At 49.6% G+C, this 26,796-nt stretch overlaps 1 protein-coding gene across 1 annotated transcript in view; it reads left to right on the top strand.

Annotated features, from left to right (window-relative positions):
• Positions 1-26,796, top strand: part of STK32C (serine/threonine kinase 32C) — a 73,503-nt gene that overhangs the window by 20,208 nt on the left and 26,499 nt on the right. The window contains exon 2 of the mRNA XM_074158930.1: positions 18,740-18,795. Coding sequence (XP_074015031.1) covers positions 18,740-18,795 — 56 coding nt within the window. The remainder of the gene's footprint in view (positions 1-18,739; positions 18,796-26,796) is intronic.

Below are 26,796 nucleotides of genomic sequence, written 5' to 3'. Positions count from 1 at the left end.
TCAGATCATCGAGTCCAACCATCAACCCAACACTGACAAACCCACCACTGACCCATGTCCCTCAGCACCACGTCTGCCCGGCTTTTAAATACCTCCAGGGATGAGGACTCCACCGCTGCCCTGGGCAGCCTCTTCCAAGGCTTGATACCCCTCTGGGTGAAGACGTTGTTCCCAGTGTCCATCCGAAACCTCCCCTGGCACAACTTGAGGCCGTTTCCTCTTGTCCCATTGCCTGATTCTTGGGAGAAGAGACCAACACCCCCTTTTAGCCGTTCCATTTCTATCCCCTCCTCCATCGTCAGCCTCTGGCATCTCCTCCGGAGCATGTGGCTGGAGGGGACCGTGGGTCTCGGCAGGGCCTGGGTGTGCAGCGTGGAGCCGAGGGCTGCACAGCCACCCAGAGTCTTGTCTGAACTTGCTGAGGACTTTCAATCAATATAAGTAGCATGTTATTTCTTCTCTTCTCCTCGTCCTTGGGACAGATCAAACTGGAGGGATACATAAGTTGTAGTAGATTCACGTTTGCTCGGATGGCGGTCTTACTGAGGGAGAAATCTGTGGGAGATCTGCACAGCAGTAAAAGGCTTTTGTAAGTAATTACAGGCTTAGGGGAATTTGTAGCATTGGATAGTGACAAGTGGTATTTATTTCATATTTTGTTCAACATTGTAAATTACATATTTATTAAAAAAACCAACAAACAAGAAATGGGCAGATACAGAGCTGCGTGAAGCTCCTAAACCTGGGTCCCCAGGAGCTTGGGGAGCTCTTGGCTCTTTGGGTGCCCATGTGGGTGCAGAGTCTACGCCAACCCTTCTCTGCAAGAAGGCTGGAAGTGAGGGGGTCTGCACCGTGTCCGCTGTGTCTCGGCTCCCCCACTTGGACCACGGCTCAGTGAAGTCGGCCAGCAATTAACACTGCAGCTTTAAAAACAAAATAAAATGCCAAGGTGTATGCCTTCGTTTGCTTAGAGTGGCTGGGAACTGCCTTTTTGGGGAGTTTCCTGTCTGGAGATGATTCAGTGTCAGTGCTTAGTTCTGTTACCCTTAGAGATGCTTTATATAAATTCCAAGCGGGTAGCTAAGACATCCGAATTGTTTAAAAGGAGAAAAAAGGCTTAAAGGTTGCTCTGCTGGGTGCTGTCTGCACGTCTCTGGTCTGGATGGGACAGGCGTGCATCCCAGTGCGAATGTGTGCAATTTCAGTGTTACCAAACAGGCTGCACGTTCCTGTGCCCGGTGTTTTGTCTTACCTGAAAAGGGGAGGAAACATTCACGGCAATATCTTTCTCCTGTGTTTGGAGGAATGCTGAGACCAAAATCTGATTTAATGAATGTTTGTGTCTCATTTAGAATTTCTTCTCACTTTTTTTGAGATTTTTAGTGATGCAGATGGATCGTGAATGGTAGAACACAGTGAGTGATGAAGAGAAGGGGAAAGGCACGATTCATTCAGGTTTCGGAGGTTTGCTGTGATTACCAGCGCGTGACAGGCTCTGTTCTGCGCCTGGGTGAGCGCGGTACCAGCCCCAGAGCCAATGTCTTAAAATACCTCATGGAAAAGCAGCACATCAAGAGGAGGTAAAAGGCAAGAAAAAATGCGGAATTTTTGGAAATGCAGAACTTTTTCTTTTCCACATTTTTCCCCGTGGCCCCACGGGTGTCTTTGTGCTGGAATGAGGCCGGGGTAAGACAGTGATTTTAAAGCTGGAAGGGACAAACCAGGTTGTGTTCCCCCAGCTTGTGCAGTAAGTGGTACGTAGGCTCTGTCAGACGGTGGGACTCCATTCACAGCACGAGACTTGGCCCCTCCTCTGGCAATGAATTCTTTCCTCCCAGTCATCAATTATGGTATGAATATATATATATATATATTTTCTGCATTATATGGTGATATATATATATCCATTATAATGGCTTTTTGAATATTTCTGGATACTGTTAAGCTAATTTAGGAAACATTTAGTCTTTCTCTATTTCTTAATTGAAAGGCAGCAGGTTTTGAGCAATTTTTTTCCCCAGGAGGTAGGAAAGTAGTATTTGCCTTTAGGGAATAAGGAGAGAACACTTTCCATTCATTAAATCTAACTGGGAAGTGCTCAAGATGTCAGGTATGAAAACGCAGGCTGAGAGAAGGGAAAGGTTTTGATTTTATTCAATTGACTGTATCGTTTATCAGAATTTTTTTGAATTTGGTAATTAAGGAATAATCTAAATAATCAATTCTCAATGCTGTTCCTAGTGCGGTAGGTGCAGGAGGCGAGCAGCAGAAGACGTGGTCCGGCTGCAGGGACCAGGTCGGAGCACGGGGAGACGGGAGGGCTGTGTGGCCGTGGTACGGGCTGGTGAGAGGCCAGAGAGTGCTCACCTTCCCTCGGGGAAGGAGATTCCCATGGGAGAAGTGGCCCCAGCGCTGCCCCCACCTGTGTGTGCAGGTTGTCTTTTTTAGGGATGGAACCCACCCCCTTTTTCCTGGGGGGAATTTGCACTGGTTTCAGCGAAGGCAGGACATGGGTGCTTTGACTGTTAATGTCACAGTGATGTTTCGGACACTTCCCAGGGGTCATGGCTTGGTGGATCTACTTGGGTGCTTTTGGCATCGGTTTTATGCTGGGTTTGGAGTTTTTTGGTATTTTCGAGGGTGAGTCTCAGTGTGGGGTGGCTCATGGGTTGTAGTGAGAGGGAGCAATACCTGCCCTGTGGTTGGTCTCCGTCGTGAAGTACCCACACCGAGACTGTTCTCCAGGAAAAAGATGTTTTTCCTGTCCGGGGTCTGTGTGTGTCTCCGGCAGCTCCCGAGCTTTGCTCCGGCGGCTCCGGGCACGTTCGGTGCCAGCCCAGCCCTTGCTGGCAGGGTGAATGCCTTTGTGGTAAGCAGGGGTGAGTCCTAAATAATTATTAGTCAAGAAAGGGGCTAATTTAATAATGAATAGTTTGACTAGCTCTTTTTGCAGTAATGTTGGAAACAAGTGTCACCTGCTGTGACAGAGAGCCGCTGCTGTAAGAACACCACAGTTACTTACCTCAAACTTCAAAATGAGCTTTTCCAACTTTCTCTTGCTGGTGTAGAAAAGTGGAAAGGATTTTACATGAATTAATGCATCTTGATCAGTGTGTTTCCAGCAGGAGCTGAGTACCAGTTTGTTACAGTATTTGAGTGGGAGGAAAGAAATGTGAATTTGTAAGTGAAATAAAACAGGCGAGGGGGGGGTAAGGTACAGGCAGGGGAATGGGGGAGACGAGAGAGGACAGTTTAACATCGGGATCTGGCTAAGCCTGTATTCTCCTTTTGTGTATGGTTCTGTGGTTGCACCATCTGATGATCTCACATGCCATGAATTCTCTGCTTTGAGAAATGACAGAAACACAGAATTTAGGTTTCGAGCAAAAGAAGGCTGGTGTGTTCTTAACAGGCATGGATTTTTGCAGTCTGAGGTCATGTTCTGGGCAATACCGAATGGGACCGACCTGGAGGATTTGCCATCAGTCCTTTCACAGTAACGTAGAAATAATTCCGAGTGAGTTGCTTGTTCAAAGGATTTGGTTTTGAAGCTCTTTGTGCCTGCGTGGGAGACGATGGAAATGCCTCTGTGCTGGCAGGAGGCACCATCTTCTGGGAAGCCTGACTGACGTTTGCCGCTCGGAGGAAGGCTGGCCCATGTCCCGGCAGCGAGGGCTGCAGCCGGAGCAGAAGGCAGCCGGCAGGCTCGGGGCAGACGAAGGTCCCTGGTGGCCCACCTCTGGGGAGATGCCAGGTGTCCCCAGTGCTCGCCCCGGGGCTGGCAGAGTCTCTGGGCAAGGTAAAGCCATGCCGGTGGCAGCCTGCGAGCCGGGGGCTGCGGTCGGTGAGCGCAACGGCCTTTCCCCCTGTCCAGGGCGCACGGTGCCTGCCAGGGAAGGGGTGGATGTGTTTGAGACGTAGACTTGCTGACATGTGAAGTGGGAGCCTGGAGATCCAAACCAGGGGCTGTTTGCTGACAGAGGGGGATCTCCGTCGGCCGTGTGTGGGGCAGGGCAGGGCGCGCAGGGCGCTCGGGGTACGTCCAGCCATGCCTGCTGTGGGGGCAGCTGCCGGTGGCCCTTCTCCATCCCCTGGGTGGGCAGGAGAGCCCACCGAAGGTCTAGGAGTGCCCATGGGAACTCTGCGTGGAGCATTAACATCAGTATGAAGATAAGCAGCACTTTTCTGGATGGGTTTTTTAAGCAGTTGGTGCAGGAACATGCTGGGACACTGTAGAGTAACTGTGTAGGGACGCGGTGGAAGCAGGAGCTGGTCAGCAGGATGGTTGTTTGGGTCTCTGTTTTCTTAAACCCATATCCAATGATTTAATCCGTGTGCTGATTCCCACTGTACTTTCCCATTAACTTTTTGTGTTGGTGACCACAGAATCATGGACTGGTTGAGGTTGGAAGGGGTCATCTGGTCCAACCCTCTGCTCAGGCAAGGTTGTCTAGAGCCAGTTGCCCAGGACATGTCCAGATGGCTTTTGAAGATCCCCAGGGATGGAGACACCACCACCTCTGTGGGCAGTATTTGTGGGAGAGCTGTCTGAGCTGGTTGAGGGAGCTGATCTGGGTTAAAAATACCTGCCTGCAAAGAAGGGGAGGGCAGCGAGCAGGTGGCACCTTGGCACCCTCAGTGCTGCTGAGACAAGGACATGTAGGACCACAGCCCCCAGAGCGAGATGTGGTCCAGCCATTCCCCCATGTCCCCACTCCCACCTGCAGGGCACGGACAGGAGTGGGACAGAAGTTTGATCCCACCTCTGTGCCAGGAGAGGCACAAGCTCAAGTTTTCCCTCCCACGTGTGAGTGTGCGGAGCGGCGTCACGGAGCTCGCTGCGGGTCAGCAGCTTGAAAGCACGGTCTGGGAGAAGATGAGTAAATCCTTAATGCTCACACCACGGCACGGCCAGCTGATGCAGGGCAGAACTTGCCCTCTGGGGTTGTACCAGCAGGGTAAGACGTGGTACCAGTAGGTTAATGACCAGGTAACGTCTAACCTGATGGAGCAGTGTGCTCTTCTCACGTTCAATAACAAGGCACAGATGGAGGAATTTGGTTTGTTTATTGCTTGTATTTTTAAATTAAGTTTTATTTTATCTAGTCTTTACCATGATCCATTTCAAAGTATGTAAGCGAGGTTTTGATTTGGTTCCTGGTTTGATCCTCTTGACACTGGAGTCAACAGTGAAACACTTTGAAAGCCCAGGAATGGAGTGTTCATTATTTATCTTTTGAGATACTGTTATTTTTCCCAGCAAACATTATTGGGTTGTTGCAGATTCACGGGAGCGAGTTGCCTGCACAGAGCCTGTGCTGCGCAGTATGGCTTCTAGAACATTTTGTTTTCAGTTTAGACAACACTGAAAAAGTTGAGCTCAGCCCTCCAGGAGTCCTAATTAGCTCCATCAGCGTATGTGCACCGAAATCATTAAATGTGTGCTGTTGGGTTTAGCTAAGGAAGGAGTATCAAGTGCCACCTGACTGCACATAATTAAGTTTAATGCATGAAGAGTTAATCCTGCTGTGTGTTAGAATTTGTGCCCTTTCAGTGTGAACTCTGTATTTCTCAATACACAAGTATTAAAAGTTAGTAGGAATTAGCATAAGCTGTTTGCTATTGAGCTGAACAATTGGGAGCGCTGGAATCGGGTTGTGCGCAATACTATTATTAACACTCGTTTTCCTGAGTAGGTAACGATCGCTTCGACCTGCTACGTGAACGGAACGGTGCAGTAATTAATCCACTGCATATGGCAGGGCAGGTTTTATTCCGTGATCACCACCTCTTACTTGGTGTGAATCCCAAACAGCCAGGATCCCATTGCAGAGGGATCCCAGGCCTGAAGGACCTGGCTTTGCGGTGGATGCTCTGCCAGCCTGGTGCCTGAGGGCGCTGTGGGAAGCAGCCGGCGTTAACCTGTGTAGTGGGAGTCTGGCTCAAGGCACATCTCTGGCACTTAACGTGACTGGACACGGGACTTGTGCTTTTTGATGCGATGAGATGGGCATCTTCTAGGGCTGTACCAGGGAAATCGTTGTATTGTGAAAGTAATTTCAGAAAGCCTCCTGCAGAGTATCGTCCCTGAGCTCTACCACTGCTGTTGTGAATAGAGTTGCACTTGGACCTCAGAATTCCCAGCCGATGGATCGTGGGGCTCTCCTGGTTATTCCTGCCCTCTGTCCACGCAGGAGCTGCAGGGCTGCCCTGCGAGCCCCAAGCTGTGCCGTTGCCTGTGATCCGACATCCCCACGCGGTGTCTGCCGAGGGTAAATCCCTTGGTGGCAGCTCCCGGGCACCAAACCAGGATCCCTCTGCTCCCCGGCAGCGTGATGGGCTTAGACTCCCATTTTTTATCATCAGTTCCAGTGCTGGTGTGGTAAAGATTTCTTGTTTTGTACTTCGGTTTCACGTGCTGCTTGTTTCTTCTTAGTTGAATCCCGTTTCCCAGAGGCTGGAGACACCAGTGCGATCTCCACGTAACCAAGTGCTGGCAAGTGCCACCTCCGCAGAGCATGGCAGGAACAGAGAGTTTGAATGGGGCCCCTGTTCTGTGCTTCCCAGCGAGGAAAAATTCGTGTGGACCCAATAGACAGCAGTCTGGGCATATTATGGCTAACAGCTTGCTGGGGAACAGGCCTCAGCAAATTGCATTTAATTTGGAGATGTGTAAAAACAGCAAATTAAATGTGCCAGCAAAAAATTTTTTTCTTTTTTTTTTTTTTTTTAAATGTCATGTTAAAATCTGTTTATTAGGGAGATACGTAGGTAAAGAAAAAGGAAGGCAAGAAAACCACAACCTGCTCCCCCCTGCAAGGCAGATGCAAAACCCTAGGGGCCGAGGGTGGTCGGGCTCCAGGCAGGAGGGAGTTTTCTCAAGCTGAGGTAGCAGCTTTGGAAAACTCGGGTTCCTTTGCAATTATCATTAAGGCTTTGTTCGCGATCTGTGGGAATACCAGACAAAAGTTGAGTCTATTAATTTTCTTGCTGGGTGTGCGGTTTATTAAAAATGTAAAGTCAGGGCACATTGTGAAGACTGTGGGTTTAGTGTGATGGAGCAGCATGAAAAATGCAGACAGTTTAAATTTGGCCCATTCTCACGTGGAGCAGAGCTTAAAAATGGAAACTGGGGGGGAGGGAAGCACATGAAGTGTATGTTAATTCTTCTATGGGATGGGGATGACCTATTTCTGTAAGTCATTTTCGATTGCCAACTCTAGGCAATGAAAATGTATTTTCTGAATGGTGAATAATTCAGGAACTTTAGAGTGATTAACATAGAGAAGGAGCTATAACATGAAAGGTGGTGAGCTTTTGGAGCAAAATATGTTCCTGTGCAGGAGGGCAGCGCGAATCCTTTGCATCCTTTAGATTCTGCAGATTCACTCAAAAAAGGTTCCTGTTGAAGGAGACAGGAGGTTTAGGCTTGTGCTCATTCTCAGGACGGAGGGGGACTGAAGACCTAAGGGTCTGAGGCAGTTTGTAGCATCAGACCCTCCACGGTGGCTTTGTCGTTGTTCAACCTTTGTATAAATTGTGGGTTGAAATGATTTTAAGAATTAACTTCTCATTTCATGGTTTCCCTTGTACAGTCAGAACCACAGGCTGAGCTAAGTTCATGAAAATAAGCGGACTTTGTTTCTGATCTAAACCATGTCTTTATTACACTGGGAGTTCGGGACACTAAGTGAAACTATTACTGTGGCATAAATGTGAAAAAAATCTATCCTTGTTATATTAGACAGGACTGAAAAACGGTTAATGCTTTAAAAACTGTGCCAGAAAGCCACAGCTCATCCTGCTCTTAAGCCATTTAATGTATGTTTTATTGGCATGTACAGTGCAGAGCTTTACCTGCGCTCACGCAGCGCTGAGCCCCGGCCTTGGCTGGCCAGGCTGTCTAGAAACTTCAAATACGGCAATTAAGTGTGGTGGACAGAATTGCTTCCCCACAGAGCAGTAAAAACTGGCATTAATTATTTTCCTAGTCACCTTTACCAGAGACCCCCAGAGAAGGTCCTGCCGTGTGTCCCCAGGAGCAAGGCAGGAGTGGGATAGCTTTTGCTGTGTGACATGGATCGCTCCCTGTCTCTCCTGGAGCCTCTTCCATCCTGGGTGGTGCTGGAGGGGCTGCCAGGAGCAAAAATGAGCGAGAACATTGCTGTCGAAGAGGTGGCCATAAGAACAGCTGGTTCTGGTCCCACCAGTTGGTAGGACCAGTCTCGTCTGTCAGCAGGAACAGGGCATCGGTGGTGTCCTCGGGACAGAAACCACAGCAAGCGCCTGCTCTTGAGACACATCCTCCTTCCACTTAAATACAGTTTTGCATAAGCTCAGCTGCAAACCCTGCTGGTCTGCCTGTGGTTTCAGAATTCATCAAGCATCGCTGGATGGGTTTAAATATTTTACAGTTCAGATAGAGCTGGAGGGTGCAGTGCAGGTTCTCTTTGCAAGTGTGGAGGTTGAGGAATGCTGCAATATCTGTTTTTTATGAGGTGGCAGGTCTGATGGGGAAAGTTGTAATGAAGGAACAAGCCACCGTGCCATTTCGATGTCTGCAGCCAGTGACAGGTTCTGCAGAGCATGGCCAACGCCGCTGCACTGCTCCTGCCTCCTGCGAAGAGCAGTCCTGCTCTGTGCCGAGAGGGACGGGAGGAGCCCAGAGCTTCAGCGACTCTCATTTCCATGTGTTATGGCTGATATTAAAATACAAAGATGTTCAGCCTGGAGAAGAGAAGGCTCTGGGGAGACCTTGGAGCCCCTTCCAGTCCCTAAAGGGGCTCCAGGAAAGCTGGGGAGGGACTCTGGATGAGGGAGGGGAGCCATAGGAGGAGGGGGAAGGGTTTGACCCTGAAAGAGGGGAGATTGAGGTGAGATGTGGGGAAGAACTTCTTTGCTGTGAGGGTGGTGAGAGCCTGGCCCAGGTTGCCCAGAGAAGCTGTGGCTGCCCCATCCCTGGAGGGGTTCAAGGCCAGGTTGGAGGGGGCTTGGAGCAACCTGGTCTGGTGGGAGGTGTCCCTGCCCAAGGCAGGGGGTGGCGCTGGATGGGCTTTAAGTTCCCTTCCCACCCAAACCGTTCTGTGATTCTATAACAAAACTTAGATTACTGTATTTTTAACTCTTAGTTTCCATTCCCTGATGAGGGCTCTGTACCCGAGAGTCGCCAGGTGCGTGATGCTCTGCCCGGACCACTGTGGCCAGGCTCTGGGGCCACTCTTGGCCCCACATCTTCAGCCCCTGGCACAGCTTAGCCCCAGACCCAGGTTCGTGTCCTGTTGGTGGTGGCCAATTTGAGAGCAGAGAGGTGGTGTCCCAGCATGGTATGGGCGGCTGGTGTGACTGCTCTGCTGAGGTGGCTTTTAGAAGAAAATAGTTAAGGGAAGATCTCTCTGAACAGGCTGCAGTAAAAAAAAAAAAACCTCCCTTGCTGGGTGCATTAAAAGCATTTATCTGGAGTTACATTTAAGGACATGAAATGATGAACTGGGGTCCCATGAGGCTCGGCACACAAACCCATAAAGGGAAAAAAAATCCTGCATTAAACAAGTGCCTAATTAAATTACTTTCTTAGACTTTTAAAAGATCCATCTCTTTCATATACCTTTTAATTTAATTTTAATTAAATCGGAGATGGTTCTTGAACTTCTACATCCCCAATTTTATTACAAACTTCTAAAATGTTTCCTTCTTTTCTCTTTCCTTGTGTTTTCTACTTCATCCCCAGAGTCCCTTGTGGGCTTCTGGTTCATCTGAAGGTAGTAGCTGCCTTCCCATAGAACTCGGAGGATTGGAGTTGGCTTTCTAGAGTAGTAAGAAGTTTCTTCCTGGAAACAGTCTCTTTCTTCATTGGCTGGATTTTATTTCTGATTACTGAAGGTTTCTGCATCCTCCTATGGGAATTCCTTAATTGTATTTAAACTGGCATTGCTCAGCAAACCTTACGCTGCGGAGCCAAAACATATGGCACCTACATAAAACATGGGCGTTTTTCCCGTGGATGGAAGTGAACTGAGACCGACAAATCCCAGACTTTTCTGTGATGCTGAGCAAAACAGATCGTCAGCCTTCCCTTTGACACGGAAATGGCAAAGTTGCCTCAAGCTTTGTGTTCAGCCTAGTTTTCAGGAGGACTTTGGGGTGGGCGCTGAAGCTGGGAGCTGTGGCAGCTGGGAGGGGAGAGCGGGGGCCACAGGTTCAGCAGCGTTTCAAGGTAAAATATCCAAGGTATTGGGTAAAAAAATCTACGTTTTTCAGCAGAGAAAGCAAAACTTCATTTGGAGTCAAACATTTAATTTGTGCAATTATTTATTCTTTTTACCTTTTAAAATGAAAATGCAAAGGAGGTCTTACTGTACAGAAAGGTACTGTTAAGGTCAGTTTTGAAAAGGTTCCAGAAAAGGAGAGACTTTCCCACCTCCCTACAACTGAGAAAAACCAAAATTAAACTGAGGAAATGAATGCAATGTTTTAGGATCACCAGCTTTACAACTTTTGCTGGAATAAATTTGTCTAAAACTGTTTTTCTTTACTAAGGTGCTTCCTCTTCTCTGTAGGGTTTTAGCCCTGAACACAATACAACTTAAATATTTTATAAAGCACCTAAAGTCATCCATTTATCATTTATAACATATGTCGCAAAACCAGTAAGTAACATTTAGCAGATGTTTATTGCTAATGTTATGCTACTATAAACATGTGCTATGAAGACTTTTATTTTTGGTAAATTGATTTTAGTTACTTGAAATAATATTTTCTAAACTGTAGAAGTGGGGGGAAAAAAGCAACAAAACAGCTGAAGGCTAGAGTACACATCCAGTCTGTCAGCTCGATAAAAGATGGAAGCTGAATTTGGAATTTAATTAGGTTTATTTTCTAATGCACAATGCCATGCCTTCAAGGAAGGAATGTCATAGTGCGTTTTAATGGTAATTTTCACCATCTAGGTGAAATGTTTACCCGCTTGGCCCATTAGAGACTGGTGGTTGGGTTTTGGATACCTGGAGAAGAGGATGGACACCGAAGAGCAGGACGCCTTCCCTGAGCTTGCTGCCTGGCACCTCGGCCATCCCTGGGACCACCCGTGCCTCTCCTGTGCTTGCTGCTCCGTGCGGGGAAGCCCTTGGCCCGGGGCTGGGATGTGGGGAAGGGGAGGGGGATCTCTGGGCACTCCCGGGGCTGCCTGTGGAGCCAAACCCCAGTGTGGTGCCTGGGAGCAGGGTTTCCTTTGGAGCAGCATCTCCTGCTCTAGCACCGGCTGATTTTGCAGGTCGTTTATTGCCCCTAAACGTGGCCCTGCCCCTCCTCGGGGGTGAGATCCCGCTCCTCTCTCTCTTAAAGGGAAGAAAGGGGAAAGGTGAAGTGAGGAGTCTTTCTGTCCCCTGCCTGACCAGTCCTTTCAGGCACGGATACATCTATACCCACACATACATGTTTGTATATATGTATGGTGTGTGCTAGTACAGACGCTTCTGTAGAAGCCTTTTCTGCGAGCACTTTGTGTTGGAAATACGGAGCCCGTCTGCTGGTGCAGGCGTTGGGCGCAGCGCTCTCGAGGCGTCATCCTGCCGTGATGGGCACAGCGGCACCCTGCCTGGCGTTCCCGCTGGCGGGAGGGGGTGTCTCCCGGTTCCTGGTGTGCAGAATCCCAGTAGGAGAGCCCAGCCTGGGCATGGGAGCAAGACTGGCCTTGCCATGCGAGGAGGTGGCTGGGGGGAGGTTTGCTTCCCTCATTTTTTTTTTTTTCCCCCCCACCACTGGAAAAATCAAACTTTGTCATTGTGATGGAACTGCCCCAGAATTAAATGGCTCAAATGACCTTCCTGGTCCTCTTGTTCTATTCTGGGATAAAGAGCAGGGAGAGATGAAGAAAAATAATTCCCAGTGCTGTGGAGTGAGCAGCGGTGACTGTCCCGTAGAGCCGGCCGGGCGGCCGCACGCGGGGGCCGGCAGCAGAAGCCGCAGCTCAGCCTCGGTCTGCCCTGTCCTCCCGTCCTGCCCCTTTCACCACCAGCGTGACTTCTCCTCATCTCCACGGCGTGGGGCGGTGCCAGTGGGACACCCCCAAGCGGGGTCCTCTCCTGGGGGTCCTCTTGCCTCCGTCCCGCCTGCCACAGAGACCGGGCGAGTCGGGGGGATGTCACTGACGGGGTTACCTTCGTGTAGTGCTGGCGTGTGTGATCGCAGGCGCTTTAGGCTCAGCTTGAATTATCTGGCACGGAGAATGAGCTCAGGGCCGTTCGCTGTGCCCGGGGAGCCTTCTCAGCCGGTACGTGGCGAGGGGGAGCTGGGGTCAGGCCCAGGGGACTGGGCTTGGTGAGAGCACGGGGCGCGCTGGGGAGGCGGCTGAGGGCACCCCCGCGCGCCTGGAGGGGCAGTGCTCGGATCACCACGGCCTCATGAATTTAACGGCATATTTAGCACTCAGTTAATTTACGTGTTGTTCCTGAAGAGTTTGTCTATCAGCTTTACTCTTCCTCCACCCAGGGTTGCTTCTTTTCCCATTTTTTGGTTCCATCCGTGATCAAAAATTCTAATAGAAGTTATGAAAATTGGAAAAATCTCATCTTTCCTTCTCTATATGATCAGCAAAGCTAATCTGGACTCAGTAATGCTCAAATACCCACCAGAGCCGGGTACTCTCTGCTCGTCCGTGTGTGTAGCCTGGGCAGAGGTGGCTCCAGGAGCCTGGTCCTTCCTCACACTTCCCCCAGGAGGAGTTTTTCTCCTGGGATTGCTGCCGGAAGGGCAGAGACTTGTTTTCTCTCCACATCAGCCTTTCCTCACAGGGTCCTCCTGCGTCAGAACCCGCACCTCGGTGCTGGCTTCTGGAACCTGCGTCTGCCCCAGGAAACAGGTCTGTGACAGTGACACATCCACGGAACTGGGATAAAAACGGTGTCTTTCTGTCGTTCCTGGCAGGGCTCTAATTAGCAGTCACGATACTGTGATCAAACGGCTTCAGCTCTGCTCTACTTTAGACTCCATGCACTGGAAGAGTTTGATCATTTGCCAGGGGGGGTTTCATTCCAGCTGGATATAAAGTTTTCCCTGACAAATTTAACATACGGTTCTGCCCCGGGAAGCCTGCAGTCGCCGCTCGTGGGAAGGGATGAGCTTGTGTCCGCGGTGGAGGATTGTGTTCGGGCCACGGCTCCTCCAGCCTCTCCACGGCCCCCGGCACAGGTTTGCTTTTGGTGGTGCCTCTGCCACCGGCACCCCCCTCCTCCCCTCGTCCCGGCGGTGGTGGGAGGGGGACACGGTGGCCCGTGAGATTCGGTGTTCGGTGGCCGTGGGTCCCAGGCCAGGGAGCCATGAGGGGCTCTGCCCACCACGGGCTGATGAACAACCAGCCTTGGCTTTGTCACTGAGCGATGAGACCTCCCATGCGGGGACAGCTCTGAGGGGACCCCCGCAGCGTTTACACGGGTAGTGGGGCGAATCCTGACGTAACCTTTGCTTTTCCAACATCAGGGCTCTGTAATTCGCTTGGGAGCTGTTTAACAAGCGATGCCACCATAAAACGGACCATTTGGCACAAGAGTTTTGCCGAGGGGCAGTGCCCTTCTAGAAATGCTGGTCGGACACGTGGGGGCACGGAGAAACAACCGTCTTTGGAATTGCCCTGGGGGCATCAGTCCTGCATTTGGGGTGGTGTGGGGGGCTCCGGCGTGCCCTGGGGCGAGGGGAGAGTCACCGCTCTGAGCGCTGTGCCTTGTTTGCCCGTCAGCCCATGGATGAGAAGCCCACGCTCCTCTCCCGTGCTTTTGGCCAAGACCCTGCGAGCTCCTGTAGTGCTCGCTCATCTGCACCAAGGGAGAGCTCAGCAGGGTGGTTAATGAACAACCCGTTCACCCCCCTGGGTTGTTATTGCAGAGTAACATGGTTTTTTCTAACAGAAATAGCCTTTGTAAAGCATACAGAACACAGGGGCCAAGGTGCTGCGTTTTTCTCTGCGATCCCCAGTGCCTCCTGAGCTGGTTGATGGAGAAGCGGATGAATGCAATACGCTCGCACTCCTTTGGAAGGGTTCCTGGCCAATGCAAGCAGTATTTTTGCACTAATTAGGGATGGTTTCTGGCCAATGCAAACATTTTTGTACCCAATATCAATAACCCAGTCTTCCTAAAATGACTTTGCAGTTGCTTTGCATGGTGTATTTGATTCCTTACGGAGTTGCAGAGATTCATTTTTAATCATACAATAACTCAATGTTTTTTGCACGACTTCAGAGTTGCTTCCTAATAACATGTTTGAATCCTTAGTTTCTAAAGGGGTTCATTTATAGCACTGGGCTTGTATTATACCTTTAATTTCTTTCATTATCTACCAGCGTTCCCTGAATTCCTGGGTAGCTAATGCTCACTTGAGTTTCCCGTCAGTCATATTATGCTGTATTTCCATTTTTCTCACCCATGTAATCTTCTCTGTGGATATGAATAGGCAAAACAGATCAGCCCGAGATGTTGGAGACCGAACATATTGCTTGTGCTTTTTCCAGTGACAGAAAGGAAAGCAGTGGTTTCTTGCTCCGTATGGAGCTTTCCTGTTAGAGAAAAATGGATGCCTTGTGTTCCGAGTGTCTCTGGCTTGGGGAGGGCTGCCGACAACCCTGTGCCTCCGCTCTCCATCAAGTCCGTGTCTCCATCTGATTTTCCCCCCATGTCGCTTTTCCTCGTCTCTAATCACAAATATCACTTTTGATCTCCCCAATCTTCCTTATCTTCCCAGTTCACTAGGTTCATCCTCCAGTTTGAAAGCTTTTTCATACGTTTTCCATTCTTTTCATAGAGAAAAGGAGGCTGAGGGGAGACCTTCTCGCTCTCTACAACTCCCTGAAAGGAGGGTGTAGCCAGGGGGGGGTCGGTCTCTTCTCCCAAGGAACAGGCGATGGGACAAGAGCAAACGGCCTCAAGTTGTGCCAGGGGAGGTTCAGGATGGATGTTAGAAAAAATTCTGAGTCTTAAGATTTCTAAGCTGTGACTCGCTTTTCTGTGGGCTGAAACTCTCGGCATTTAGTGGCAGCTTGTGGTTGCTGTGGCCACACGTTAATGTTTCTGCATCAATTACCGTGGCGCTTTCTTCCAAAGCGAGACTGCAGTAATATAATGGGTAGACAAATGCTATTAATTATGCCAACATATAGGATTACATTGATAGAAAGTGAATGTTGATCATGCCATACTCACCCTGCAAATTTGCTGCTACAAAACTCTAAAAAGAATTTCCTAGGTCTTTATGGAGTTAAAACTTCCCTCTTTTTGTTGAGGAAGCTGGAAAACATGCAAATAAATAGTGAAAGGTTGACTCCATCCTTGAAATATGATTTTTAATTTTCTGTTTTCCCCAGATTTGAGGATATTGGATCCCAGGTTTACTAATTGCATCCATTATTTTCCTACTGTTGGGCCCTAATACCAGGTCCTGATGTTGAACACTCACTGGGTGTCCACTGTGTATCTGAAGTTTTATGGTAGTTCTCTCTTGCTGTACTTTTAGGTATCTTGTTAATAAATGCAGAATAAACAGTGAAAATAATGAACACATTCATAATTTTAAGACAGTAAAGAAAAAACCCTCTTTTTTTGCATCTTACATTGAGGCATGGTTGTCCTTCTGTATGAAGAATTTTTGCAGAGAAACATATTCTTCATTCTCTTTATTTCACTGGAAAATAGAGGCTGTGTATCCAGTCTGCTTTATCACACAGTACATTTTGTGACTATAATGAAATCTTAATTATAGAGAAGTCAGTGCGGCACCTGGCACTCCCTTGTGGAGGGGGCTGGACCAGGCTGCGTGAGGTTTGGTGAGGTTCAGCAGCCGTGTGAAACCCTGCCATCCTGCTTTTCATGCGTTCCTGGAGCCTGAGAACAAAAACACGCCAAACTGAGTGAATCCAGGTCATGGTATTTATCTATATTCAAGATTCATGGTTTGTCACTTGGTGCCAGGGAGAGTCAGGAAGAGGCATGTCTCTCTGGTGGCAAAACCCAACGTTTTATGTCCAGCAGTTCCACTTACCTGTGGAGGTGCTATGTTGATAACGAGCTGTTAGAGAAGTCAGTAGGGATAATTAGCATAGGTTTTTCATGAGGAGCTAACAAAATAGCCATCGGGGCATTTCAACACCACAGATGGCACTGGATTGTGGTGCGACCAACAAGTCAGCGTCCTTGTGCCACAGTGCCGAGCTCCCTTGTGTTTGTACATCATAGATGGGAATGGAATAGAATGGAATGGAGTAGAATAGACTGTTTCTGTTGGAAGGGGTCTACAGCGATCATCTGGTCCAACTGCCTGACCAGCTTAGGACTGACCCAGTTAAAGCATGTTGTTGAGGGCATTGTCCTTAATACTTGAACGCTGCCAGGCTTGGGGCATCGGCCACCTCTCCAGGGAGACCGTTCCAGGGTTTGACCACACTCTTGGTAAAGAAATGCTTCCTGAAGCATCCCAGCTTTTGATGTCCCTCTCCCGGGTTCCTCTGGTTCGGCCTCAAGCCCAAACCATTTCTGCACTTGCAGATTGTGACCATCAGCGCGGTGCCGGAGCCCCAGCAGTGGGTGAGCATGGGTGAGATGCCACCTCCTGCTGCCTGCGCGCGTGAGGCAGGAGATCCCCCGCTGCCACCAATGGCTCGGGCTTGTACCTGTCACCCCCAAATAACCAGCTCTTCTAGCTGCAGGTGAAAGACGGCTCTCTCCTGTCGGCTCACAGAAAGTGGAGTCTCTGGAGCATACGTAATCATTCCAGGCAGGTTCGGGATTTCTATTTTAGGGGTAATCACATATTCTGTAGTGATATATTGTCATTTTTAGAAATCCAGTGTGTTGCGCACAGAAAGCAACATGCTGCTACTATGATCTTCTTCCTCAAATGTTGAGATGTGCTTTTTCTTTAACGAGGTTGCTTACTAATTCCTGAAGAAAATAATGAAACTGAAGGAGGAGTCAGTGCGTGTTCATCTAACGTCATTGAACTTCAAATCAGCAGGCCTGTGTATTTCGTTTATTAAAAGTGACATCTTTGCTGATAGGTTCAAGGGCCTGGTGAATATTCATATCTAGATTTGTTTCTTGGCTGCTGACTAGAGCAGGCTTTCTAGATCACTTGTAGTCATGGATACATGGAAATGACACTTTGGGGTTTGTTTTCTCAGCGGCAATGATTTTCTACACAATATTCCAAACATTATAATAAAGAATTGTCAGAAACTGTCCTCCTGGAGTGATTGCAGATCATGAGCTCTTGCAGTTGGTTTAATTGCTGAGAAAATGCTGTGTTTTAGAAGTGCTGACTTTAGCTGGGTTTTCTCTTTGAGTATTTCTTAGTGACCAAGGGTCGATTAATGGATTTGCTTGCACGTGAAAAAAATTGGTTCAGCGCTGTGTGTGCTAACGTTTTGGATTTCAGAAAAAATATTTATGAACTGGGGTTGCACGTTGCTCACTACAGTCTCTCTAATACAGGGGTGGCGGGAAAAACCTCAATAAAATGCTGCCCGTGGCCGCAGATTTTCCCCTCCAGGGCTGGGTTTTGTCAGATGGAGGGAGCAGCGACAGTTTGTGGCTCCTACAGCATCTCAGACGAGCCGACCATGGCCTCCAGGCTTTACCTGCCTCCTTGCCAATGGCTTGTGGCTTCTCAGCCCAAGAACCATCAAGTCCTGCTAAAAGAGCCCTGCTCACCCAGGGGACAGGAGAGCGATAACGAGGTGACACACCAGAGGCTGTCAGAAGGACGGGTCAGCGCTGGTTTCCCCACGTGGTCTTCCATGGGGTCTACTGGAGCAACCCGGGGGAGGAGACGATGCATCTGCCCTTCAGCATTGCTTATGGAGTGGGGGGAGATACGTGGTAGGAGCTGGCCCAGACACTGTTTTCAATTTCATTTGGCAAAGTTTTCCAAGTTCTCCTGCAGAAAATGTCCCACAAAAGTGACAATAACAATATTTTGGATATAAGCCTAGCACAAAAGGGTAATAGGAACTCCATGGGCATGCGTGGGCTTTTGATTCATCCTCAGAGATGACAGATGTGCATTTATTTAAGATCTGGGAGTGGGACTTGGAATATTTATAGTGAATTCTTTGCTCCCACTCTTCCTGTGTGATTTTGGTCTCCATTGTCACACGGGTTCAGTGCTCTCTGACCACCTCACGCATCATTCCTGCTGCAAATCCCCCAGCCCCTGCCAAACATTTCTTTGTACAGCCTCCAGAGCTCTCTGGGGAGGAAATGCTGAGGGTCTCTGTGCATGGTCAGGGTCTCATGGTAGAAAACCAGGGTGCAGCTCAGTCCCTGTCCTCTCAGAGCTGTCCTGTGGAAAGCCCAGACACCGGAGTGAGGGGCTGTTGGATGTGGATGAGGGGTAGGGAGCCGGGCTCGGGGTGTGCAGCCGGGGTGTGTGGGGCCGGTGTCCCCCCCTCTGCTGCCCTCCTAGTTTGTGTGTCGCTGTGAGACTCCTCCTGTGCTGACACGGGTCAAAGCTGGATTTTAACTCCTGCTAAACCACTTCTTTAGTAACCACGTCCAACCTGAGTGCCAGTGACTTCAAGCAGGTAAAAAGACACTGTTGAAATAAAAGCAGCTGCTGCCCCGCATCTTCCCCGGGAGTCGGGGACTTATAATAAAAGCTTGCCCAACGCTCTTTAGCGGTCTCCTTGTTGTCTTTTTAAATGTAAGATCTTTTCAGTAAAGCATTTACAAATTTAAATTCTTTTTTCTTTACCTTGTAGTGAACTTTGACCACTTCCAGATTCTCCGGGCGATTGGGAAGGGAAGCTTTGGCAAGGTAGGCTTGAGCGCTCGGTCTGGAGTTTGCTTGTGTGTCTTATCAGGTGCCTGCTGTTATGTCCTGATGGTTCATTGAGACAGTAGTGGTGCTGAAATAGGCTATTTTTATGGTTAGATGATGGCTGCTGAGTAAACAGAGCAAAAACATGTTCAGGAAAATACCTCGTTGCCACTTGGCATTGCTTTAATTCTTGGCATCTTAGTGAAACAGCTGTATTTTAAACTGCCAGCACAATTGTGACCATTTCATGGCAAGTATTCATCATGTTTTCTGTTTCCTGAGGGGGTTTCTAGGTCATGAGGGGGGGCAGTAAGGCAGGGAGGTGTTGGAAGTTGTTCTGGGTGATTGACTGAGCTGGCACGATGTGGTCAAGAGGGTTCTCTGAAGCTCTGAGCTGGTTTCCCACTCAGAAATGAGTTATGCTGAAGAGTTTTTGTTGTTTATTTTTAACAAGTTTTTTTTTTGCCAAGCGTGTGGGAGAAGGTGGGAGGTGATGATCAAAAAGCTGGATAGCTCTGAAAATCAGTTACTGGTTGGTTTCCTAGTTTTATTCCTTTTTCATTCCCCTTTTCACTGACTCTCACCCGGTCCCCGTGTAGATAACTATTTGCTGCCACAGCATTTTACACCATTTCTTTGCACTGCAGGCATGGGGTTCGGTCTGTATGTGTGTGTGCACAGGTGTGTGTCCTTGCACACACATGAGGCTTCATTGCATTTGTTCTGTTCTGCAGTTATTTTGTCACCTACACTTTGCAGTAGTTGTGTTCCTCTGTTCAGCCGAGACGTCTGCACCCCGTGAACAGGAGCTATAGGAGCCATGACCCTGGTGACAAGTCATGAAAATTGCTGGGTTTGGTTGTCGTCATCTTCTCGTGTGACGGCCCCATGTTGTGGGGCTTTGTCTTGGGGTGGGACAGGGAAATGGCCTTTGAAATTGTGCAAAATGTGCAGTATCGAATTTGTGAAATAGCACAGACCAGTCCAGAGGATGGTCCTGGCCATCTTGGCCGGTTTCTCCCATCCTGCTCTGACTAAAAGCTCAGTGTGAGGGTAGGAAAAGCTGAGTCTGGCCCAGGACATGGACCGTGCTGCCCTTTGCTTCCTCGCTCTGCCCATTACAGCCCTAACGAGGCAGCGTCATGCCGGGCGATGGCCACCTGAGCAGCTGGACCTGCTGCCTTCCGTGCTTGGAAACTTTGTTCAGATGCTCAGAAACTTTGCAAAAGCAGAAATTTCTCAGGAGATCTGAGACCTGTTTGCTCAGAAGAGCCCAAAGTTATAACAATTACTGAAAATCTCTTTAAGTACTTAAAATGTATTAAGTAGCATCAGTCTTGAGAACCGGTACAGAGCTGCAGCCGCAGTCTCGGTGAGGTAGAGTCCAGCTCTGCTCAGTGTCAAAAGAGTGGACACAGTCATAGTGCTACCGTTAGCGCTGCTGGCTAACGAAGGTGTCACTGCTCAGTTCGCTGACGAACACCGCGGTGTCTGTTTACACCGTCCTGGTGTGCTCAGGGCACAATCTACCCACCTGAGTTCCCGCCTGGCTTCATTGTGAGTCCACGTGGGATCAGGGTAATGGAGATGTAATACCAAGCAGTGTGCATGTCAGGGAGAAGGTGTTTTTAAATGGTCACCCGTATTTGCAGCCATGTCTCTTGGGCAAGAAGAGGCGAAAGCTGGCAGCAGAGCTCTGTCAGGTTTCTGAGGTCGTATTAGGCGATGGAGAACGATTAAATACAAGCTCAGGCCCTTCCTTAGGGCAGTGCTGTAAAGGTAGAGCAAACAGCAGAGGAAAGTCTCCCCCGATGCTTCTGGCAACAAAGGAGACTCTCAGGATCTTGTGACTCCTGCTCATTGTCATAGACCAAAACCTGACTCAAAACCTTACTAGCAAATAGCAGCTAACATTTTTTCCAGCTCATATGAGAAGACTCATACTTCCAAATGTAAACTTTCCAGAGAAAAGATGGTTTATTCTGTTGAGCAGCAGCACTTGGTGCTGGAAATTAATTCTGCTCAGAACATGAAAAGGAGAAAAAAATATTCTTGTCCCAGGCCAGGACCTTCTTGGCTTTGAAGAGAGCTGCTCCTGGGGGCTGCTTCCTTTTCTGTTTATGTTAAAGAAAGGTTAAGTCTAGCACGTAGCAGTCTATCAGGCGTCAGAATTGTATATACACTTTCAACAAAATGCTGAAATGATTCATCTGTCATCTTTCTGGATAATTATGTCAATATGCTAAATTTCCTTTGATACTGAGAAAAGCTTTTTACATTTACAAAGTCATTTCCAACTCGCATTTAATTACAGAAAATGTAGAACTACCTGCCTGAAAACTGTTATTTGAAATTTCTGAGTAATTTAGTTGCTTTGGTTGATTTAAGCCCTCTCTGCCCACATTCAGGAAGGTATTGAGGAGCCAGTGTCCTGTCCATCTCAAAATGGGGGTGTGGGCCCTCAGTGAGTGACCTGGGACATCGGTGCCACCGTGTGATGTTGAAGTGATGGGACCCAGCAGGGAGCTGGCTGCTGGGTTCTTTGGGCAAGGTATTTGCTTTCCATTCTCGTTTCGTGCACCCCTCAGGACAGAGTGTGTGCCCCTCAGGACAGGAACCGTACAAAGTGAAGGAAGTGGGAGCTCAGAAATGGCATTTGAAGAGACTGGAGAGCCCTGGAGCTGTGGCTCCAGCTTATCTGCAAAAACTGGCCAATTTCTGTTTCCTAGAGATGGGCTTAATCATCTTTAAGATACTATTAATCAGATGAAGGTCATGCCTCAATTCCATGTTTACTCAAATCAGCAAATGTGTAATATTTTCCATACATATTAGAGGTAATATTACTTGATTTTCAGTATTTACAGATCTTCTCCTGTAGCACAGACTCCTTTCTCAAGCAGCAGAAATTGCTCAGGTTGTAGCTGGTCATTGCCGTGACCCAAGGAGCAGTAGCCAGGAGAGGATTTCCAGCATGTGATGCAGTTTGTGCCCCCCTGTTTTAGTGGGAAACGCACACCGAGTTTCCACAAGAGAGATGATGCGACACGGAAGCCCGAGATGGCATTGGTTGCATTGCAGGTATCCTGACGTCTCCCTTCTTAAAAATTGACGTCTCCTGGCTTTACTCTTTGTTCAAACCAGGAGGCAGCTGAGGGAGTGTTTGCCCCTGTGTTCCTCCTCCCACTCGGGCTTCCGTCTCGGTTCTCCCTCAAATCAGCCGCCGCCACCTTTTCCAAGTGATAAAGAACTGGATAGGGTTATGAGAATTCATTATTTCCACTTTACTGCTGTGAAGAAATAAAAACATATCTGAAGTTCTTCAGCATGGATTTATGTCTTTATCTGCTGTTGGAATAGGGATTAAACCAGGCGATGGGGGCTGGAATGAGCAGCGGCATGAAATGAAATTTTCCAGAAAGAAGAAATAATTCTGAGGGCAGGTGGGCCCGTGCAGGCAGCCCACAGCGGCCTTGGGGCATTGCTTTAATTTTTCTTGTTCAATCATAGCATCATAGAATCACAGAATACTGGGTTGGAAGAGACCTGAAGGAGCGTCTGGTCCAACCTTCCTTGGCAAAGCATGGTCTGGACAAGTTGGCCCAGCACCCTGTCCAGCTGGATCTTGAAAGAGTCCACTTCCCCGGGGAGATTGTTCCAACGGCTGAGTGTTCTCCCTGGGAAAAATTTTGCGCTTGTTTTCTGTTGGAATCTTCCCAGGAGTAACTCATACCCATCACCCTGCATCACTCCTTGTGAAAAGGGAGTCTCCATCTTCTCCATCTTTCTCCCTTTAAACACTGGAACGCGGTGATGAGGTCTCCCCTGACCCTTCTTTTCTCAAGGCTGAACCAACCCAGTTCTCTCAGCCTTTCCTCACGTGGCAGCTTCCCAGTCCTTGGATCATCCTGGTGGCCCGTCTCTGGACCCTCTCCAGCCCGTCCACAGCTTTTTTGTGTAGCGGGGACCAAAACTGAGGACTGTTTCCAGGTGTGGCCTGACCAGCGCCGAGTGGAGTGGGGTAATGACTTCTGTGTCTCTGGGGGTGATGTCCTTGGTGATGCAGCCCAGCACCACGCTGGCGTTCCTTGCCACAGCAGCCCCACTGCTCACTCGTATGGAGCTCATTGTCCCCCACGGCCCCCAGGTCCCTGTCCCCAGAGGGACAGAGCTTTTTATCTTTATTTTGAGCAATTTGTGAAGTTTTATTGGGACCTGCGAAGGTTCAGGGAAACCTGTCTGGTAGTAAAGAGGTTTCTGTGGTGGGAGGGCCTGGAGAATAGGGATCCCAGACAAGCCCCCGGCCATCTGGTGGCTGTGGTGTGCGTGGCTGTGGGTGGGGATTGGGCAGGAGCCATGGCAGAGGATGGGGTGGGTGATGGCCATCATTGTCACGGCGGGGCTGGTGTGGAGGGTGCAGGTGGAGGGGTTGGCCTCCATGGCTGGCGCGGGTGGCCTTCCCTGCTCCCTGGGGAGGCTTCTCACCCACCCTTACCAAAGAACACGCACTTGCAGGGTGGCTTGCTTTGCAAAAGTACCTTAACTTTATGATTTTGTTGCTTTAATAATTCACACAGCCTGAAGCTGGTTATAGAAAAGCTTTAATCCATTTTCTAAAGGTCATAAATGCCCACCCAGGAGATACACCATAAATAAAACTCCCTTATAAGTCTATTCTCAACTGAATCCCTCTTTGATATCAACACAAGCTTGATCCTTGGTTTTTTTTTTCTGCCTCTATAAATGTTGGATTTTTCCCCAAAAAGAAAGGCTAGAAACATAATCCTTTGATATTGAAATACCACGGGATGTTTTTTGCCCTTGTTTTTCCCTCTGCCTGTCCCGGAGCTGGCGTGAGGCCGAGGGTTCGTCGCGGCCGCGGGCAGGGTCTCCAGACACGCGTCCCTGCCGGGCATGGCCCCGTCACGCGCTGGCACGCCGGTGACAGCCCCGGCCCCCTGCTCCCGGGAGGCTGCAGAGGTGAAAATACATTCGCGGTGCTGTTCGATGCGAGGGGACACCCATGCGAGGGGCGTCCCTGTTCCCGGGGTGTCTGACCGCCCGCCCGGCCCGGCAGAGGGGAAGGCCTGGCTTGCTGCGCCATGCCGGTCCGGCACCCTCCTGCTTGGCCCCAGAGCCACACAGGGTGTTGTGTGGGACACAGCAGGTCCCCTCCAGGCAGGAGATAGGCCATGGCAGGAGCAATGGTGTGAAGGACAGGCTTCACCACGGTGTGCGGCACAGGAGTGGCTTCCCTGGCTGGGTGGCATCTGCCCAAGTCCCTCATCTGGTGTGTTTTAAAGCACGGAGCTCACGGGGGGTTATCCTCCCTCTGATGCAACCTCCTAGGTACTATTTAGTGATTTATTTGTTTTTTTCTTTCTTGGATGTTGCTGAGCTGTAAGTGTGTCATTGGTAAAAGCCACGGGAGAGAGAACGGCAAAGAATGAAAGGCTGAAGTGATGATGTGGTCCAGCACTCCCTCCCTGCCCAGGCCTCGGGCTATGGGGGCAGCAGCAGTAAAATTACAGAGCAGAAGATGCTGCCGAATGACCTGGGGTGATGAGTGAGCAGTGACTTCAGCTGGCAGGAGGCCTGGGACACGATCCTGTGCACCCCCACTGGGGACCTGCTGGGGTTTCTGAAGGATCAGACTTCATAGGGCAGTGATTTATAGTAAAAGCTGCCCACTTTTGTTATTATTATATACCCGGTGCCTTATTAACATTTGCATTAGAAGCTGCCTGGGGTTTATTTCAGCCCCCGTCATTCCCCATGGATGAATCACACTGGCGTGGGACAGGAGGTGGGACGGGAGGTGGGACGGATGCTCCCGCCAGCAGCCGGGAGGCTGAGGACAGGAAAGCGGCGTGGGAGGGCGGAGGATGGGAACTCCCCTCCACCCAAAGACCCGCTGGTGGCCCCTGGGCCACCCCTGCAGGTGCCGTGGCGGGCGGCGTGGCCTCCCCTGGGGATGGGTAGCTGCTGCACAACCAAGAATTAAATTTGTGCGTGAGTCAATCTCTCACCTTTACCCACTAGAAACCAGCCCAGAAAGTGTTCTCGTTGGGTCTGCTGCACCTCGTGCTTGCGGAGCTGCTGGGAAACTCTTTCCTCCTTGCCTGAAGTTTTGTCATTGTCTCTTGACAAGTCTTTTGCTACCAAAGTGCACCAACACCGAGAGGATCTAGTGTCTTATTGCCAGAACAAAGCTCGTCTCTACTAACTCACACATAGCAGCGAAGCCTGATTTGCTGTGATGAATTCATGAGTATTCCCTGGTGTCTAATAATATGGTTTAATTAATGACGAAGCCTTTCCCTCCATCTGGATCTCTCTCTTTTGTGTGTCTGGTTTTCACAAAGCTGAGAGAAACTTTTACATCTTTGAGATGTCCATCCATCTGTAAAATCTGGCTGAAACTGGCCAACGGTCCTAGAAGTGGGTAGGGGTGAGCGTGAAAAAAATAATCCCATAACCTTATTTTCTTAGGAAAGCAGACAGCAATGTTTAATTCATGAAGCCGTCAGCAGGCCCGGCAGACTGGATCCCTCCTGGCGTGAGCCTGCATCGTAGCGCAGCGCAGCTCCTCGGGAAACCAGGGGCTGTGCTTTTGGAAGGAGCGGGTCCGGGTGTGACACCACGTCCTTGTCCCCTCCGTCCCTGCCGGGGCTGGCACCACCGGCAGTGGGGCAGGGGGTGTGTGGCCGTGGTGGCCAGGGCTCGCTGCCGCCGCGGGGAGCGCTGGTCCCGGCTTCCCCGTAGGACACGGTGATGCAGAATGTCACAGCGCTGGGGGTGATGCCTCGGGACATGCCAGGATCTTTGTGTGTCATGTGTTGGCGGCGTGAGAAACTGTCACTAGCGATTGTGGTGGTAAGTGATGGAAAAGGGAAGGACACAGGGTGCTGAATGGTCCTGTCCCTTCTTTCCTCGTTCTCACCTCCCTGTCCTTCTTTAATGTTGTTGGCCCCAGGGATGTCACTGGTGCCTCTGGTATCCACTCCCGAGCTGTTTGGTGGCTTTTTTTCCTGCCTTTTTTCCTTCCCTACTGCCTCTAAACTGAACAAAATGAAGAAAAAAAGAAACATGAAATACAAAATACTTTTAAGTTTTGTACAATTTTATATAAATTCTTTTTTAATTTTTGAAAAAGTTCGCATGAGGTGAAAAGGAAAAAGGATGCCTGTGTTTGTAAATGCAACATCAAACCCAGCCTCTGTGGACTCAAGGTTGCCAGCCAGGCAGTGCGGTGAGGTGCAGTGATGGCAAGCAGGTTCCCTGGGACCGGTGGAGGTGGCCCTGGGCCACTGGCCACCCACACCCCTGTCCCACTGCGCCTGCTCGCAGCCCATGGTGACCCTCTCCAAAAACCTGTCTGTCCCCAGGCTACGCATCCATGCGGCGAGAGCTTCCCGCAGCAACAGACGCCGTTCCCTGGCACAAACCAGCCTCTTTAATTGCGATGCAGTTAATGAGTCTGTACGGCACGGGGTGGGCAGGGGGCACAGCGGCGTTGGGGCAGCCCCGTGATGTGGCTGTCACCGGTGCCTTGTGCCAGAGGAGGTGTGTTGCTCTGTAATTGCGCTGCCATGTGAGGAATCCTCTTTTCATTGGCTCTGCTCTGCAAAGCAGGGATCTGCGGGTCAGGTAGTTCCCAAAAATAGTAGAGGAGCGGAGAGGGTGCTGTGTCTGAGCCAGCCCGTTCTCCCGCAGGCCCCGCACGCTTTCTCAGAGCTTTCCCAGCCCTGAAGTCAGTCACCCAGTAACAGGCTTATATATTGCTTTCCTACCGCAGTTTGCAGAAAGGTCGTTAGTGGGAGGAAGCCTAGACAGCACATCCATAATCCATCTTCCCCATGACATGTTTGTGTAAAGACTATGAAGTTCTTGTTTGCTATAAGGAGTAAAATGATGCAGTGCCGTCACGGCGTAGGCAAAAGAAACAACTCCCAGGAGGGTAGGCTCAGTCCTGTGAGCTGGAGGCACGCAGCCAAG

This window comes from Numenius arquata, chromosome 15 (genome assembly GCF_964106895.1).
Source record: "Numenius arquata chromosome 15, bNumArq3.hap1.1, whole genome shotgun sequence".
NCBI classification, from domain to species: Eukaryota; Metazoa; Chordata; class Aves; order Charadriiformes; family Scolopacidae; genus Numenius; species Numenius arquata.
The sequence above is the reverse complement of the archived record's forward strand: the minus strand, read 5'-3'. Positions and strand labels throughout refer to the sequence as shown.